This window comes from Trichoderma aggressivum (assembly GCF_033847375.1).
Source record: "Trichoderma aggressivum f. europaeum strain CBS 100526 chromosome Unknown scaffold_020, whole genome shotgun sequence".
NCBI classification, from domain to species: Eukaryota; Fungi; Ascomycota; class Sordariomycetes; order Hypocreales; family Hypocreaceae; genus Trichoderma; species Trichoderma aggressivum.
This window is the reverse complement of record NW_026946386.1, coordinates 290,858-305,350: the sequence shown is the minus strand read 5'-3', so window position 1 is coordinate 305,350 and position 14,493 is coordinate 290,858. Positions and strand designations below refer to the sequence as shown.

Here is a 14,493-nt window from a genome sequence, read left to right as displayed (position 1 = left end):
TGCGCACGTGAGGCACCCTCGCAAGCCGCGTCAAAACGTCGAGCTTGCGTGCTCAAGCCATCCACCATCCATCATCGCCTTGGCCGCTTTTTTTGCCTCAAATCTGGCTCATTGTGCCCGATTCGTCATGGCTTACCCGGGAACTACGCCTTTGGTCTGCGTGTCACTTCCCACCGCCACCAGCTGACTGCTACTAATACCTAGTGCGAGTCTTGGGATCAAAGAGTTGTATATCAAGAGTATATATTTATATATATTCTTTATACCGTGGGATCTAACAGTTCCATCCCAAACAGCAGGTGGTATCAGAGTTTTTGAAAGTAAACATCAATGGTACCAAACATCCCAAACCACCGTAAAAGCTGGCAGATGGGATAGCCAGCACCTTGTTAAAACAATGCCGCGCTCCGGGAAAAAAAAAAGGACTAGAATAAAGCTCGGAAAAAAAAAGAATCAAGATCCCCCCCCCTTAAAAAAAAACATCCAAATCCAAATCATTCAGAATCGTTATCATTGCCATGTCTCTCCGCGTTTGCAATCGCAGACTCGACAGCCTCCTGCAGGTCAAAGTGAAAGTACGGCCTGTTCAAGCCCCGGATCGCAACCAGGCGTCTGCTGCTCGGGTGCGAGGGAACGTCCTTGTCAGAGGCCTTTGAAATGTCATCCGAGTTGGTTCGCTCCACGTCGTACTGCACCGCCCGGCCGGCCTTCTCCTCCGCCGCTGCCGCCGCCGCCGCGCTGTCCGAGCCGCCCAGCTCCGCGATGCTGAAGATGGTCTTCCAGTGGCCCGCGCCCTCGCCGTCCTCGGCGTTGTGGCTGGGGGTTCGGTAGCCGAAGCCTGCCGCGGCCAGGGCGCGCTTCGTCCAGCGGTTCTCGATGTGGGCAAAGTGCCAGTCCACCGTCCGGGGGGCTGCGTAGCGGTCCAGCTGGTTGCGGACGTCAATCAGGGCCTGGGCTGCCGTCACGTCGATGATGTTGACCGTGGCAAAGTCGAGGATGATGGCCTTGAGCGTGGGCCGGTCATCGTGCTCGTCCTGCTTCTGGTTTCTCGGGGCTGGGTCGTTCCAAGGTCGGTCCTAACGGGCACAGAAATGTTAGCTTCTTGATCATGCCATGTGCAAGAGAGTTATATGACATCAACTTACACCGAGCTTGGCAAGCGTCTTGACATCTGTGCGTCGAGTCTCCCTGAAGATGGTCTCCGTCAAGTGGTTGAGATACCGCGTGGCGTTGGGGTAGTTGAAGCCCTCGGCGAAGCGGTAGATGAAGATGCCGGGATACGGGCTCGACACAGTCACTCGGGGGTTGGAGCCGTCCTCGTGACCAAGAGGCAGGAAGCCGGACCGCTCCGAGTATTCTGATGGCTCGGCAAAGGCCTCTTGGTCACTCTTGTCCGCGTTGCCCTTGGTTGCCCGAACGGTGCGGACGCGGGCCACGCCGAGGAAGCGGCCGCGGCTGAGGAACAGGCGGAATACGACAATGGCAAACGACACGCAGATGGTGGTGTAGATGCCGTTTTCGATGGTGGAGAAGACGGTCACCAAAACACCCGCCAGGAAGATGACAACTTCGAGGGGTGACACGCGCCAGAACTGGAAGACGACGGGGAGAGGCGTGATGACGTCGCCGACGGCGTGGATGATGACGGCAGAAAGAGCCGCGTTGGGGATGTAAAAGAAGAGAGCCGTCAGAGCATACAGGGCCAGCAGGACGACGACGGCGGTGATGACACCGGCAAAGGGCGTGCGCACACCGGCCTTGGCCTTGATGGCGGTGCGGGAGAAGGATCCCGTGGCGGGATAGGCGCCCAGGAAGGGACTGAGCAGGTTGGTGACGCCAATGGCGACGAGTTCCTGGGACGGGTCGATGATGTAGTTGTTGACGCGGCCAAAGGACTTTGAGATGGAGATGTGCTCGATCAGCATGACGATGACGGCGGCGGGGAGCTCGGGCAAAAAGGCCTTGATGATGGTGTCGTTGATTTCGGGGGCGCCAGTGTGTTGGAAGCCTACAAGCAAGTCGTGCATTGTCAGTCTAGATGATGGTGGATATACACATCAGGGAAGGGGTGTTGGCCAACATACCACGAGGCACCTTGCCGAGGATGCTGATTCGGGGGTGCTCCCTGTTGTGCAGCGTCATGCCCGCGCTGATGCCCGTGTACAACAGGATGACAAAGGCCGTACGCAGGGTCGAGATGAAAAAGTACAGCTTGGCCCGGTGAGGCTGCTTCTTGGCCAGATACGCGCAGGTGCCTCGAATCAGGTACAGCATCAGGAGCGAAGTCAGGCCCAGGGCGGCGTCAATGGTCGTCAATGGCAGACCCTTGAGCGTGTCGATGATGACCCTGTACGGCGCGGCTCGCGTGTTGACGCCCTTGATGCCCATCAGCTTGGGCACTTGGCCGGCGGCGATGTTGATGGCGGAGCCCGTCATGAAGGCGCAGATGGACGGCAGCGAGATGAACTCGACGATCCAGCCCAGGCGTGCGAGACCCAGGAAGCAGATGATGGCTCCCGCAATGATGGCCAGGGCTGAAGCAATGACGTGGCCGGGAACGTCTGGGAGTCGTGTTGCCGCCTTGAGAACGACGTCGCCGGTGACTTGGGACATGACAGCAACGGGCTGTAGTCGTGTGTGTCAGCGACAGATTCGACTTATACACGCAACGATGGGAATGAGAAAGACTTACTCCGATGGTGATATCCTTGGAAGTCGCAAAGAACCAGTAGATCAAGACACCCATGAACGAAGAGTACAGGCCATATTCAGGTGGAAGCTGGGCAAGCGCGGCATACGCCATACTCTGGGGAACGACGACGGCGCCGACGGTGACACCTAGTAGACCAAGATTAGACACATTGGACTTTTGAAACGATCGTGACATGATATCGAAAAGGTAAGCGGACAAACTCACCAGCAATCAAATCACCAATGAACCACGTAAAGTTGTATTTGCCAATCCAAGAGAGAAAGGGAAACAGGCGGTAAAAGTACTGTCCGACATCATGAAGCGACGGCGTAATCTCCTCGAGAAATTCTTGAACGGTCGGCTCTCTCTCGATGAAGGGATCTGCGTTGGATATCGAGGGGATGTCGCTGTCGCGATCTTCCGTTGCGAAGCCAAGGGCCTTGGCAACGCGCTCCTTGGCTGCTGTAGCCATGGCTCTGGGTACAAATGATATTGATGGCGAGGAGGAGGACGGAGGGGAGGAGAGGAGAGAAAGATACGAAGGGGGGCTGAAGTATAGCAAAACTTTCTGATACCGCCGCCGCCTCTTGTTACGAGGTATCGATTCCCAACGGTCAGCACCGCCGGTCTAGTTCCTGTCTGTGTCACCCAGAGGGCTTCGGAGACGGAGCTATTCAAATCGTAACGTTGCCCTTGCTGCTGAAGGAAACGGAAGATGATGGACCACCTCCTTCAGAGTTGCAGCAGAAGAGAAGAAGAAGAAGAAGAAGAAAAAGAAGAGAGAGTTGGGGAGAGATATGCGGATGCAGATACGGGTGGAGAGACGGCCAAACCAACTTTATTTATGTAGCATCCCAGATGGAATATTGGGTTGCGCCGAGCCTGGTACAGGTACAAGTACAGGTACAGGGACAGGGACTATCACGCGTAAGGATAAGGATGAACATTGCATCCATGCCATGTGCCGTATCCGCCTCTAGGATCAGCCTCTTTTTTTCGTTCATCCTCTTACTCTTACATGCTGGTGATGTGATTCCAACTTCTGGGGCTGATTGTAACTAGCAAGTCCCTCCCCCAGCTGTGGACACCAGAGCGGGTACCGATATGATACATGCGACGCCTCGGAGAAGACTAACACGAATGAATCAAAATCTCCATGCAAAATAGCACCCATTACAAAGTCCCCCATTGATACTGTTGCACCCATATTATCACGCAAAAGGCACCCAATTAGGACCCTCGAAGAACGGAGCTATCGAGAGAGAAAAAAAAAAGAAAAATCTGGCACCGCCTGGCACAGCTGGTGGTGCCGCGGGTCTTGTGGCCCAGAGATGGGCAACCTCGAAGCTTTGTCTAGAGAGCCACCGGATTGCGTGCTTCTGGCTAAGTATTCGCTTGCAGCTAAAAGGCCCCCCCCTGGAGACACAGGACGGCTAGCCTAGCCACGGCTCCTCTTTTCTTCTTCTTTTCTTTTTCTGTAATTGAGCGGGTGAGACCGGGGGTTGGACGAGGTAGCGGGCTCATAGTCGATTGGTGGGAGAGGTACATGTACTTGGATGATGAAATGTTGTCTGGATTGCGTCAACTGATGGACACCGAAAACTCTGAACCCAATTCTCGGTGATGTTCCTTTGAGAGTATCGGTTGTTCTGGCTCTGGGTATTGTGTGTGTTTGCTTGCTTGCTTGATCCGGGAGGCTGGATGATGGCGTCTTGGTGCAGATGATGGGTGCAGTGTTACAGTAAAACCTGTGCTCAACTGTCTTGCATGACTTGTCTCATTCGCAAAGGAACTATCGCCATCCATCACTCGCAAAAGCACCATCTACCCGAACAACTCCACACTCCACGCAATGCGACAATCCCTGTCTCCCATGTCATCTTTCGGGCTGACACACCTCTTTGGGGGGGCTTTGTCTGGACCCCATGCCGGCGACCCGAAGCTCGCCATGATGTGCCTGAGTTCATACGAGGAGCTTGAGATTTCTTCGCCCACAAGAACCTCATCTCTGCGACATCTCGCTGCTGAGTCGTGTTCATCATGAACCAGGCTGGACAGGGCCTCCCACTGTATCACCGCATCTCACAGAGCACAGAACCACACGTCTCTCACAAATCGTGCTTTTGCCCCGTCGTACACAAGCTGCTCTCTGCCTGCTTGTACATGGCGTCCCAAGAGATCTAGACAACGTCCGGACCATCGCCGCCTAATTCGATTTAAGCTACGACACTAAGGGCACTTGCTGGAGGAGGATCCAAATCGACCAGGCGCCGGGTAGGCGTATTATTCCGTGCTCCGCGTCCTATGGATGGATGTACTACGACCATGCCATGTACAAGCATGGAGACGGCTGGGGGAGGCCGGTGCGTTGTGCAAATCCCTCCCAAATCCTCCGCCATCTCCGCCCCGTGTCCAAAGAGAAAAGGACAGAACCAAAATGCCCCCCCGTCGAGAACTTCATCTTTTGCCTGCCTGACGAACCGGCTGGACCTGTCAGCAACTTCCATCTCACGGCAGACGACTCACGCCCACTTCGAATATACACCCCCGTCTTGTGACATCTGGCCGTTCCTTAGCTGCATGCTTTGGGCTTGCCCTCAGCCGCCATTTCAGCAGTTTTGCTTCACACGTCCACGCCAAGTTTTTCCATCACAAGGATGCAGAAACCACGTCCACGTCGCACAGCTCGATGGGACATGGGCATCCCTGAACCGCCCTGACATTGGCTCCGAAAGTTGAAAGGGTCCCCCATTATGGAGCCTCGGGTGGTCGCCCTTTTTGGAGCGACTTCCAGCACTTCCAAAAACGTTGTAATAGCGCAGATGGCGCAATCTTCCCATGTACACTCGTTATATGCCCGCCTCTTGATTACGCACCCAAAGTACATTGCAGCTCGCTGGTAGCTGAGGCATGGGGGGGCCTTAGCAAGGCTCTGGTCGCCGACAAGAGAGAGTCTGGGCCATTGTTGGGAGTGTGTTCAAAGGGCCATGACCGATCAATAATTATTGCGCCTTGAGCGTTTAATATTGGTCATCTGGATGCTAGCACTTGGGTCTATTCTGTGCTTGCCGCCAGTGACGTGCCTTGTATACAGCTCGGTGGCACTTGGAGAGCACTCCTTGCTGGAGAGGCGCATGAGGAGCCTGGCCGAGAGGCCATGGCCGTCGAACCAACGGGCGATCGGGGAGCTATCCATGACGACGGCGGCCGCCTCATGCGAGCTAAGAGGATGTCGGATAGTAGCAGCAATGCATGCTCAAACTCAGCTGCTGTACGCAAGGCGTCGACGAACCGAATCCATGGGGGAGACAGCCAACCTGCTCCCTCGACTCGTGCCGTGGTGGGCTATCTATCCGGCTACGCCGACACTGAGACACACTCAGCTTTACATTACTCAGAAGCAATATCTGGAAACTGACATTATTCTCCACCAAGTTTGTCGTTATGAATGGCATAACTCGCCCTCTCAGAAGCTGAATGAGCATCCCGGCCGTCACTGCAGCCTAAAGAGGCATCGAGTCGCCTGGCTGGATGTGCTCTATATCCTGGCTCAACCTACAAGCCTGTCACAAGCCTCTATCCCTAGCATTAGACTGTTTGTTGGCGCGCGAGACAATTCAGGTATTGTCTCTAGCTTCTCCCTGTGGCGAGGTTGGGCACGCCTGCGATGCTCCTTGGCTGAAAGAGAGGTGAAGCTGAAGCAATAGCCTAGGCCATTCACTCTTCTCCTGGTATGCAAAGCGTACTAGTCTTTCAGCAAGCCTCTTCAGCTGAATCCTATTCAATCCCGTCTTTCACATGCCGTGCTGGGGACGATGATCATCTCCATCACTCCCCCCCTTTTTTGCTTTGAGTTGCCTCTATCAAGCACACGGCATATCATTTCATGACACCATGGCGCCATCGGAAGGCGCCATTCTTCTCATTACATGTCGCATTATACATCCATGCCTACTACGAAGTAGTCCGTGGGGTCCAATGCCGGATTTCCAGCCGTATCATCTTAAGTGAAAAAAAGAAGATGTGTGATATCAAGAAATGTCAAGCCACGCAGCAGGCTTAGGTTGACGCCGCTACTACTAGCCTCTCTCCATAGGTTATCCCCTTGTCGACTGGAGGTTGGTAGTGATGCAAGTCCATTTCCCAGGTTTCTCCACAGGGATTCAAGAATTTCTCCCACGGCAAGAGATTGGGCCCCCGGACGAAAGCTGAGGCTTGCTTGGTCTAGACTCTATTATACAGAGACTGGCGTGCGTCTAGATGGAGAGGATTGTTGAGTTGGCACGTGAGCTAGTGTAGACTGAGTTTGATTCGGTGATCGTTGAATGAAGTTAATGTGAATCAAGTGTAATTTGATTACACGAGGCCTGTCAAATTAGCTTTGCCAAGAATCTCAAATAGTCACTACGTAGAACGGGATCAAGGTAAAGAAAGATAGGGGCGGGACTGGGAGATGTCCCGGTTCGGCCTGATTTTTGTGCAAGTTGAGAATGAAATCTCTTTTCAAGTTGACGTAAACGTGCTGCTAAAACATGTCACCATATACACAGCGCGGGAAAGGGGAGCGTAAATAGACTCAACAGCAGCGAGTCCATCGAAAGAATGCAATTAGTCTTGTCACTATACCTCATGCTACAGATATTTAGGACGGATTCAATTTCGTCATGTGCTACTGGGAACAAAACTTGATCCATGTCATCTCCAGAGTCTGATGAATCTGGATGACCCATGTTGACACCAGCAAGGGACAACCCAATACGATGACATCCCTTTGCATCCAGACGTAGTACTGGCCGATAAGTGGATTATCAGCACTCCAAAGACTACCGAGTATGCTTATAAAGTATTCGTCAGGCTATCTAGGGTAGTGTGCTCAGTTTTTGCAGCTACAAGATTCTCGCTTTGTTGTTGTCTCGCAGTATGAAAGCTGATATATAATCCCGTGGTTTCTTCGTGAAAGATGAGAAGACATATATATAATATTATTGATGTAAATAGCTAAAGTATTTATAGTATCTTCCTATCATAGTAAGATGCTAGATAGCCATATTACATACTTGACCCTGAACCTTTACTTCTTAGAGAATTTTACCTTTTGCCAGGGATCGTTGGACAAGGTCATCGACAACCTTCTGTGCCCTTTCATCGCTTGGCAGCGGGAGTCCCAATTTCCCGTTATTTGGGTTCGTCCACGCAGTCAGGCCGCCGGTAAAAGGGTACGTCAGTACACCCGTGAACTCTTTCCAAGTGTATATGCCATTTCGCATGTTCTCATCTGCAGCCCTCTTCCTCTCGGCGATGGAGAACGATGTAATCTCCCAAGGTTCCTTGGACTCGGAAGCGTCCTGGAAGCTTTGTACAATCTTCTGCAAGGTTGTTTCGCCGTCGCAGATGTAAAAGAAGCCGTTCTTGACCTTTGGGTACTTTGTCAACAGGCTGTCTAGCCCTTTGGTCAGTGTGTCGAGGCTGGATACGGAGATGAGGTTGTGACCACCGTCACCGACTGAGGCGGTGCGTTTGTTTAGATCCATTGGTGCAAAGGGGGTAACGCCTGAGACCAAGGTGATTAATAGAAAGCATCTCAACAGCGTTTAGGCCTCGGTGACTTACTTAACAGCAGATTACCGACGTGCAGGGTTACAAAGTCAATCTTGCCTTCAGCAGATCTGGCCAACAGGTAGTTGTGTACGACCCTCTTTGCCGCAATGGCTGCACTAGGAGGCAGAGTGTTGGGGCCCATTCTCGCATCCGTCGCCGCATATGCACCTGCAGTATCAGGTGCCCATTCTGATGGGACAAAGAGCTTCACGCCAGCCTCAATGGCTGCGTTGATGAGGGCGATCTGGACAATGTCGAGATTCCCCCCTGGACCGAATTGCGTGAATACGACGACGGCATCAGCGCCAGTCAATGTCTTGACCAGATCTTTGTGATCTGTTAAATTGACTTGCACAATAGGGATCCCCTTTGGTACGTTTTTATATTCGGAAGGGTCTTTGCGTCCGATGAAAGTAATGTCATACTTGTTGATCGCGGCAACGCGCTGCAATATTTGACCGCCAAGCCGGGCTCCCTACTGAAGAGTCAGTCGTGATCTTGCTGAGTCCAAGCAGTTGCGGGCCTATTACTCACTCCATACCACACAACTTTTTTTATAATGCCCTCAGATGCCATGGTTGGATGATAATACTGTCAAATAGGTGACTTTGTTTCTACAGAGCAAACAGTCGCTTTTCGATCCAGACAACGCTGGTCTTAAATCCCCCAATACATCAACAATAGCGGTGACGCGCCTTGAATGATTATTATTTCCCACAGTTCCCGTACGGTATGTTGTTGCATCCCACCGGCTCTATCCCAAGGACTCATTCATCGATGCCGAATCTACAGGGCATCTGCCGAGTGATAAACCTCCCGTTACTGAGTGACGATTATTAATCGCCGGGCTTCTAAGAGATGCGTTGGGGTTCAACAAGAACGCCAACTATGGTTAAAGATGAATCATATATGGAAGAAAGGTATTCAACAGGCAACAGGACATCCAACGGAGACTTTCAGTAACAAGGAGCACTTTCCAATACGGGATGAGGACTTAGTAATCTGAGTTGCTTGATAATGAACCTAGGCAAAGATTACTGATCTCGGCGAGAGTAGTTGTCAAAGGCCACGCGGAAATGGGCGGCAAGGGCCGTGTCTTTGCATGATCTGGAATTAGGCTTACACCTTCTTGATCGATCTGGGCGATCTCAGTGAATTACAAATTAGGCAGTTGATGGAGCAGGAGAGAAAATGAAGATGCGGCTTGGTGAATGGCGTCGATCTACGGATAAGATGAGCATAAAGAACCCGTTGCCTGAATCTCAATACTGAAATATCTTGTACCATTTGTTTATCAAATCTTTCGCTGATAACTAAGTAATCATGATTATCTCTTTCCCCATATCGTTCTTGTGCTCGGTCGGTCGTTCTCTCGTCTGATATCTAGAAGCAAAGTTGTAGTTGGCAACGGCAGGGAAGTTGAATGAAACAAGCGTGGCAGTCACTTCCACAGCTTTGAGGCGTTGATTAAGCTGGACGGGATGTTACACAACCGTGTCAGAAATTCGTTCGTATCGCCATGAGGTCAACGCTTTTCTGTGGAACTTTGGAGTCGCATCACAATCAGAAATACGATGTCTTGTGTATTTGGGGAATTGCCGCTTATATATCCTACGGCCTTGACTTCATGTAGCCAAAGCCCTTTGACTCCGGGCGAACCTAAACCCACTTACACCTACTGAATCTCGATTGTGTGTGCATCAAGGGCTGACCAGCTCCATAGTAGTAGTTCTCACCTTGGCATCACTCTAACGTGCGCCAATGGGTAAGCTGATTCGCTCCAATTTGTTTCTTCCCCACGCCACCGAAGTTGTCCGTCGCCCCGCTGTTGATCACGACATCTCTTGGTTGCCGTCGTCATTCTGCCTCTGCGACGTTAGAGCACTGAAAAGAGGAATAAAAAGAGAAATAAAAGCTTGGAGACCCTCACTATGTGATTCAACTGGGAGAGTGTGGTGTGATGCCGCTATATTTGTTCATCAGCCACACGCACTCTCGGTGGCCATCTATCTGTTCGTACTCATACATAACCAAATGATTGCGACGTACTTGAGCTGTATGCGAAGTTCGCTTATCCGGGTCATACGGACTAGAGTCTCTCTTCAGAAAGTCGATTCAGCCAATCATGAGCCCGTCCAGCTCGAGAAGACATGAATATTTCATGGGCTCACTCTCTCACTGATGATGACAAACCACTCGTGGCTGAGTGAAGTTTGCAGAATGGCCCACGACGTGCTCCTCTGGGATGTCCAACGGGTTACCACTCTGCGGAAGATACTTTATCGGCGGCCAGCACTAGTTTGCTTGTAGCTTGCAAAACATGTAAGCGGAACGGCTCTGTGTGCCAGACTAGTTATGCAGAGTCACGCTTCGCCTTGGATAAATATACCGCTGAGAGCTGGAGATCGTCTCGCAAAAGCAACCTAGCTCCCATCACGCAATTTACAAGGTTAGGACGGTCTCCCACCACTGCTGATGGTTGTTGAATTTTGATCACAGGATCACGGCTTTATTATTAAACATAACACGCATATCATGGCCGTGGCATCATCCAAAACGATTGTGACGATTGCAGGGGCTGCCGCCATTACATCGTTTCCGGCCGCCACGTACGGGAGAGTTGTACCTTATTCGCAACGACAGCTGCTTCTCCATGACCCTCGACAGCCGTATAAGCTCCACACAGATGGAGAGATCCCTGAACTCAGATTCGGAGATTTATTAGTTGAGGTGCATGGCATTGGCTTGAATCCAATTGACTGGAAAGCAGCGTGCGTATTCCCCCGCAGAAGGACCACCACTGCTCGTCGCTTTCAGGACTTACTAACAGACTTGTCGTAGAGATTTTGGACTTGTGCTTCCATCACCGCCTTGTATGAATGGACGTGAGTTTATAGGCAAGATTATAGCCTCAGAAGTCGACCAGAGATGCAGCCTCCAGCCGGGAGAGTGGGTGAGTCTCTGAACACTTGTGTTGCCACAGTACCTTTACAGCTGGCTGACATTGTCCAAGGTCCTGGCTGTATCTACAGATTATCGTGACTTTAGAAAATCCGCTTTTCAAGAGTATGCCATTGTCTGCTGCTACAATGCCATCCGGATTCCCAAACACGTCGACCCGTTTAAAGTCGCCCCCATGGGCGTTGCCTTTGTCGCAGCAGGTCTCTCTCTTGGAGTTTGCCTAGGTGTAACCTTTACGAAGGGTCCCAAAAAGCGAGAGTTTAATCTTCTTGAGAATGCGAGATGGTGCCCAGAAGATGTGCCTGACGATGTCGCGGAGGAGGTCTTTGATGCCCTGGCGCCTTGCTATCAAGCTCAGCCCGGCGAATGGCTATTAGTCTATGGAGGTGAGAGACACTGCTTCCGATGGGAGTGGGATAGAGAGGACCTGGCATGGAGCACTGACTTTGTCTTTTCGAAGCATCTACCGTTACTGCACAGATCGTCATTCAGTTGGCGAAAATAGGAGGCTTGAAAGTAGCAGGCGTTGCTGATCTCGGCAAACATCGGCAACTCCTACAGTCTCTCGGAACTGGTGCGTTTTGATGAAGGATATTGATAAAGCCATTGCTTACCACAGTCTGTAGATGTTTTAATTGATCGTAGCGACCTCGACCAAGCCAAGCGCGATATCAAACGGCTCATCCCTGGCTCACTAAGATTCGCCATCGACACAGTTGGACCAGAAACTGCAGCATGGTGCCAACAAGTTCTTGCGGAACGCACAAGCTCTCGATACTGTTCCCCAGGAAAAGAGACGCCGACAAATCCGCCACCCGTTGATCCAGCTACGAGAGGGGGTGGCAGCAAACTGAGTCACCTCGTTGCCATGACAGGCCGTCCTGAAAAGCTCAATCCCAACGTCCAGGTGCATACGGTACCTATCAAGCTCTTCCACACAAGCCAATACGTCGGTGGCCACTTGAGTAAATGGCTATACGAACTTCTTGATACCAACAAGCTACGGCCTCCAGAGGTTGAGTTTGTACCAGGTGGACTTGACGCCATTAACGGTGCGTTGGAAAGACTAAGACAGGGTAAAACCTCAGGGAAGAGGATAGTGGTTCGTATGAAGGAACCCGAGACGAAGATTGAACTTTTTCCTTAGATACCATTGTTGCGCTGAGTTAGTTGACCTAGAGCCGTTTGCATGTTCTGTCTCTGTTACTTTGTTGAGGCATATTCGACGCATATAGCATGAGAGCATCGTAAGTGAATAACATAAATTATTTGCTTCGAGATGAAAGAAGGGTTTTTTTTCGGTATATAAACTGGTATCTCTTGCAGCCGCTCGATATAGGCCGTTTATGATGAGAACACAATACAACTTGACATACCAAAAGCTCCCTTTACCTTGATTTGGCGATATTCTCGCTCTGACGTTCATCTCACTAGCTGTCGCTTGTCAAAATTAAATGACCAAGTTTGTGATAGGAGAAAATGGTGGACAGAGAAGTAATACAGAGAGACCAAGGAGCAGCCAAAGTATCTTCAGCTTTACAGTATTATTTAATCTTTTAATACTTGTCAATGATTCTCAACCAAATCTATCGTGGCAAACTCCATGGGTATCAGACGATGTGCTGCCCGAATAGTCAATGCGCATAATACTCTCCATCATAAAGCAACTCGTAAAACCCAAGCCGTCTATCTACGCTTGAGGTAGATGTTCAATGGTCTCCTCTCCCATGCCATAAACGTGCGTTGCGCGCTATGCCAATTCTCCTGGCCGGGAACCAGTTCCACGTCGAAACGGTACAGCATTCGCGAAAGAATTAACCGCATTTCCGAGTAAGCAAGATTCTTACCGACACAGTCTCTCGGACCGTAGCTGAAAGGCTTGAATACCGCGCGATTGTCATTGTTGAACTTGGTATCGTAGAAAGGATGTGACTTGGGCAGCCATCGCTCAGGGTTGTAGGAGTCGGGCTCGGCGAAATGTTCGGGATTGTGGTAAGTGACTTCTTGGAATACCGTAATTGCAGTCTAGTGTAGTATGGTAAGTTCGCTGTTCTATCTGGTAATCATGTACTCAACTCACTCCTCTAGGAACATATTTCCCATCAATGGAGTCTCCAGGACAGACTCGTGGGGGAGTCTCGTTGATGGGAGGGTACACGCGGAGCGCCTCCTCAATGCAAGCATGAAGGTACTCCAGCTTCTGCGTGGATGTGATTGTAATGCTCTCTACATCATCAAAAGCCGAGCGGATTTCCTCGGCCAACCTCTTATACGCAGTCGGGGTTATGCCAATGTAGAAAATAAGAGCCGACATGGCAGCAGCAGTTGTTTCTGCGCCCGCTCCGATAAGGATAGTAGCTGAAGCTAGGAGTCCCAAGCCAGCAAAACTTGATTCCCCGTCGTGGCTCTTCTTGAGCATGTAGGATGTAAAGTCTCGGTAGCCTTCAATGGCGTAATCGCCCAAATTGATGCGCTCCATCGTCCTTTCAACAGAGTCATTCTTGTCTTTCTCATTGTTGTTGATGTCTTGAATCAGGCGAAGTCCTTTAACAATTTCGAAGGCAAAGGGAACTTGAGAAAGAAAATGAGCGTAGGATCTGCCTCGAAATCCTCTGAAAAACTCCGATATCCAAGGATGAGAGCCGTTCTCAAGGCAGTTGAATGGCTTTGAGTGAGTGAGATGGCCAATAACGTCAAACGTGGTGAAGTTGAACCAGTCGTTGACATCAAAGATTTTCCCAGCATCGGACTTTTCAGTGAAGCGTTCCATGAGAAGATCTACATATCTCTGTATGATCGGCCCTTGGTCTCTCAATGCACCATCGCTGAATGCATGGCCCAGTTGCCGCCGTTGCCGTCTATGCACGTCTTTTGGAGCCCCAATGATAGATATAATGTCCCCTACAAATAAATAATTCGGTAGCTTCCCATACTCTTCTTTATCCATCTGGTGTCCAAACACTTCGGGCCAAGCGATGGATCCGTCAACTGCCAGATGATTCGGGCCAACACGTATGATGGGGCCATACTTGCGATGGAGTTTCTTCATCGTATGATGCATACGGCCGGAGAGGAAAGTCCCGTATGTGTAGGGGAGGTAGAAGGCGGCCATATGAGTTGGACCGGGGAATTTGGATAGCGGGTGGAACCAGACATTATGGACAATAATGGCTGCACGATAAACAAGGAACTAGTATCCCGCGAGTTAGTACTATAATACATGTAGTCACGGCTACTTGGAG

The 14,493-nt window shown here is 50.9% G+C and overlaps 4 protein-coding genes across 4 annotated transcripts; 1 reads left to right on the top strand and 3 right to left on the bottom strand.

Moving 5' to 3' along the window:
• Window positions 1-494: 494 nt before the first annotated feature.
• Window positions 495-3,164, bottom strand: Triagg1_5636 (uncharacterized protein; the record flags this gene model as incomplete). The annotated part of the gene is made up of 5 exons (XM_062900172.1): window positions 495-1,076; window positions 1,146-2,008; window positions 2,085-2,625; window positions 2,693-2,838; window positions 2,918-3,164. The coding sequence occupies 5 exons, from the start codon at window positions 3,162-3,164 to the stop codon at window positions 495-497; spliced, it is 2,379 nt and encodes a 792-aa protein (XP_062755436.1).
• A 4,606-nt stretch (window positions 3,165-7,770) lies between these two features.
• Triagg1_5635 (uncharacterized protein) lies at window positions 7,771-8,866 on the bottom strand (the record flags this gene model as incomplete). Its single annotated transcript, XM_062900171.1, has 3 exons — window positions 7,771-8,243; window positions 8,303-8,765; window positions 8,825-8,866. The coding sequence occupies 3 exons, from the start codon at window positions 8,864-8,866 to the stop codon at window positions 7,771-7,773; spliced, it is 978 nt and encodes a 325-aa protein (XP_062755435.1).
• Window positions 8,867-10,825: 1,959 nt separating this feature from the next.
• Triagg1_5634 (uncharacterized protein) lies at window positions 10,826-12,398 on the top strand (the record flags this gene model as incomplete). The annotated part of the gene is made up of 5 exons (XM_062900170.1): window positions 10,826-11,061; window positions 11,132-11,243; window positions 11,304-11,637; window positions 11,712-11,825; window positions 11,878-12,398. 5 exons carry the CDS (start codon window positions 10,826-10,828, stop codon window positions 12,396-12,398), a joined length of 1,317 nt encoding a protein of 438 aa, XP_062755434.1.
• A 539-nt stretch (window positions 12,399-12,937) lies between these two features.
• On the bottom strand, window positions 12,938-14,363 carry Triagg1_5633 (uncharacterized protein; the record flags this gene model as incomplete). The annotated part of the gene is made up of 2 exons (XM_062900169.1): window positions 12,938-13,276; window positions 13,332-14,363. The coding sequence occupies 2 exons, from the start codon at window positions 14,361-14,363 to the stop codon at window positions 12,938-12,940; spliced, it is 1,371 nt and encodes a 456-aa protein (XP_062755433.1).
• Window positions 14,364-14,493: the final 130 nt, after the last annotated feature.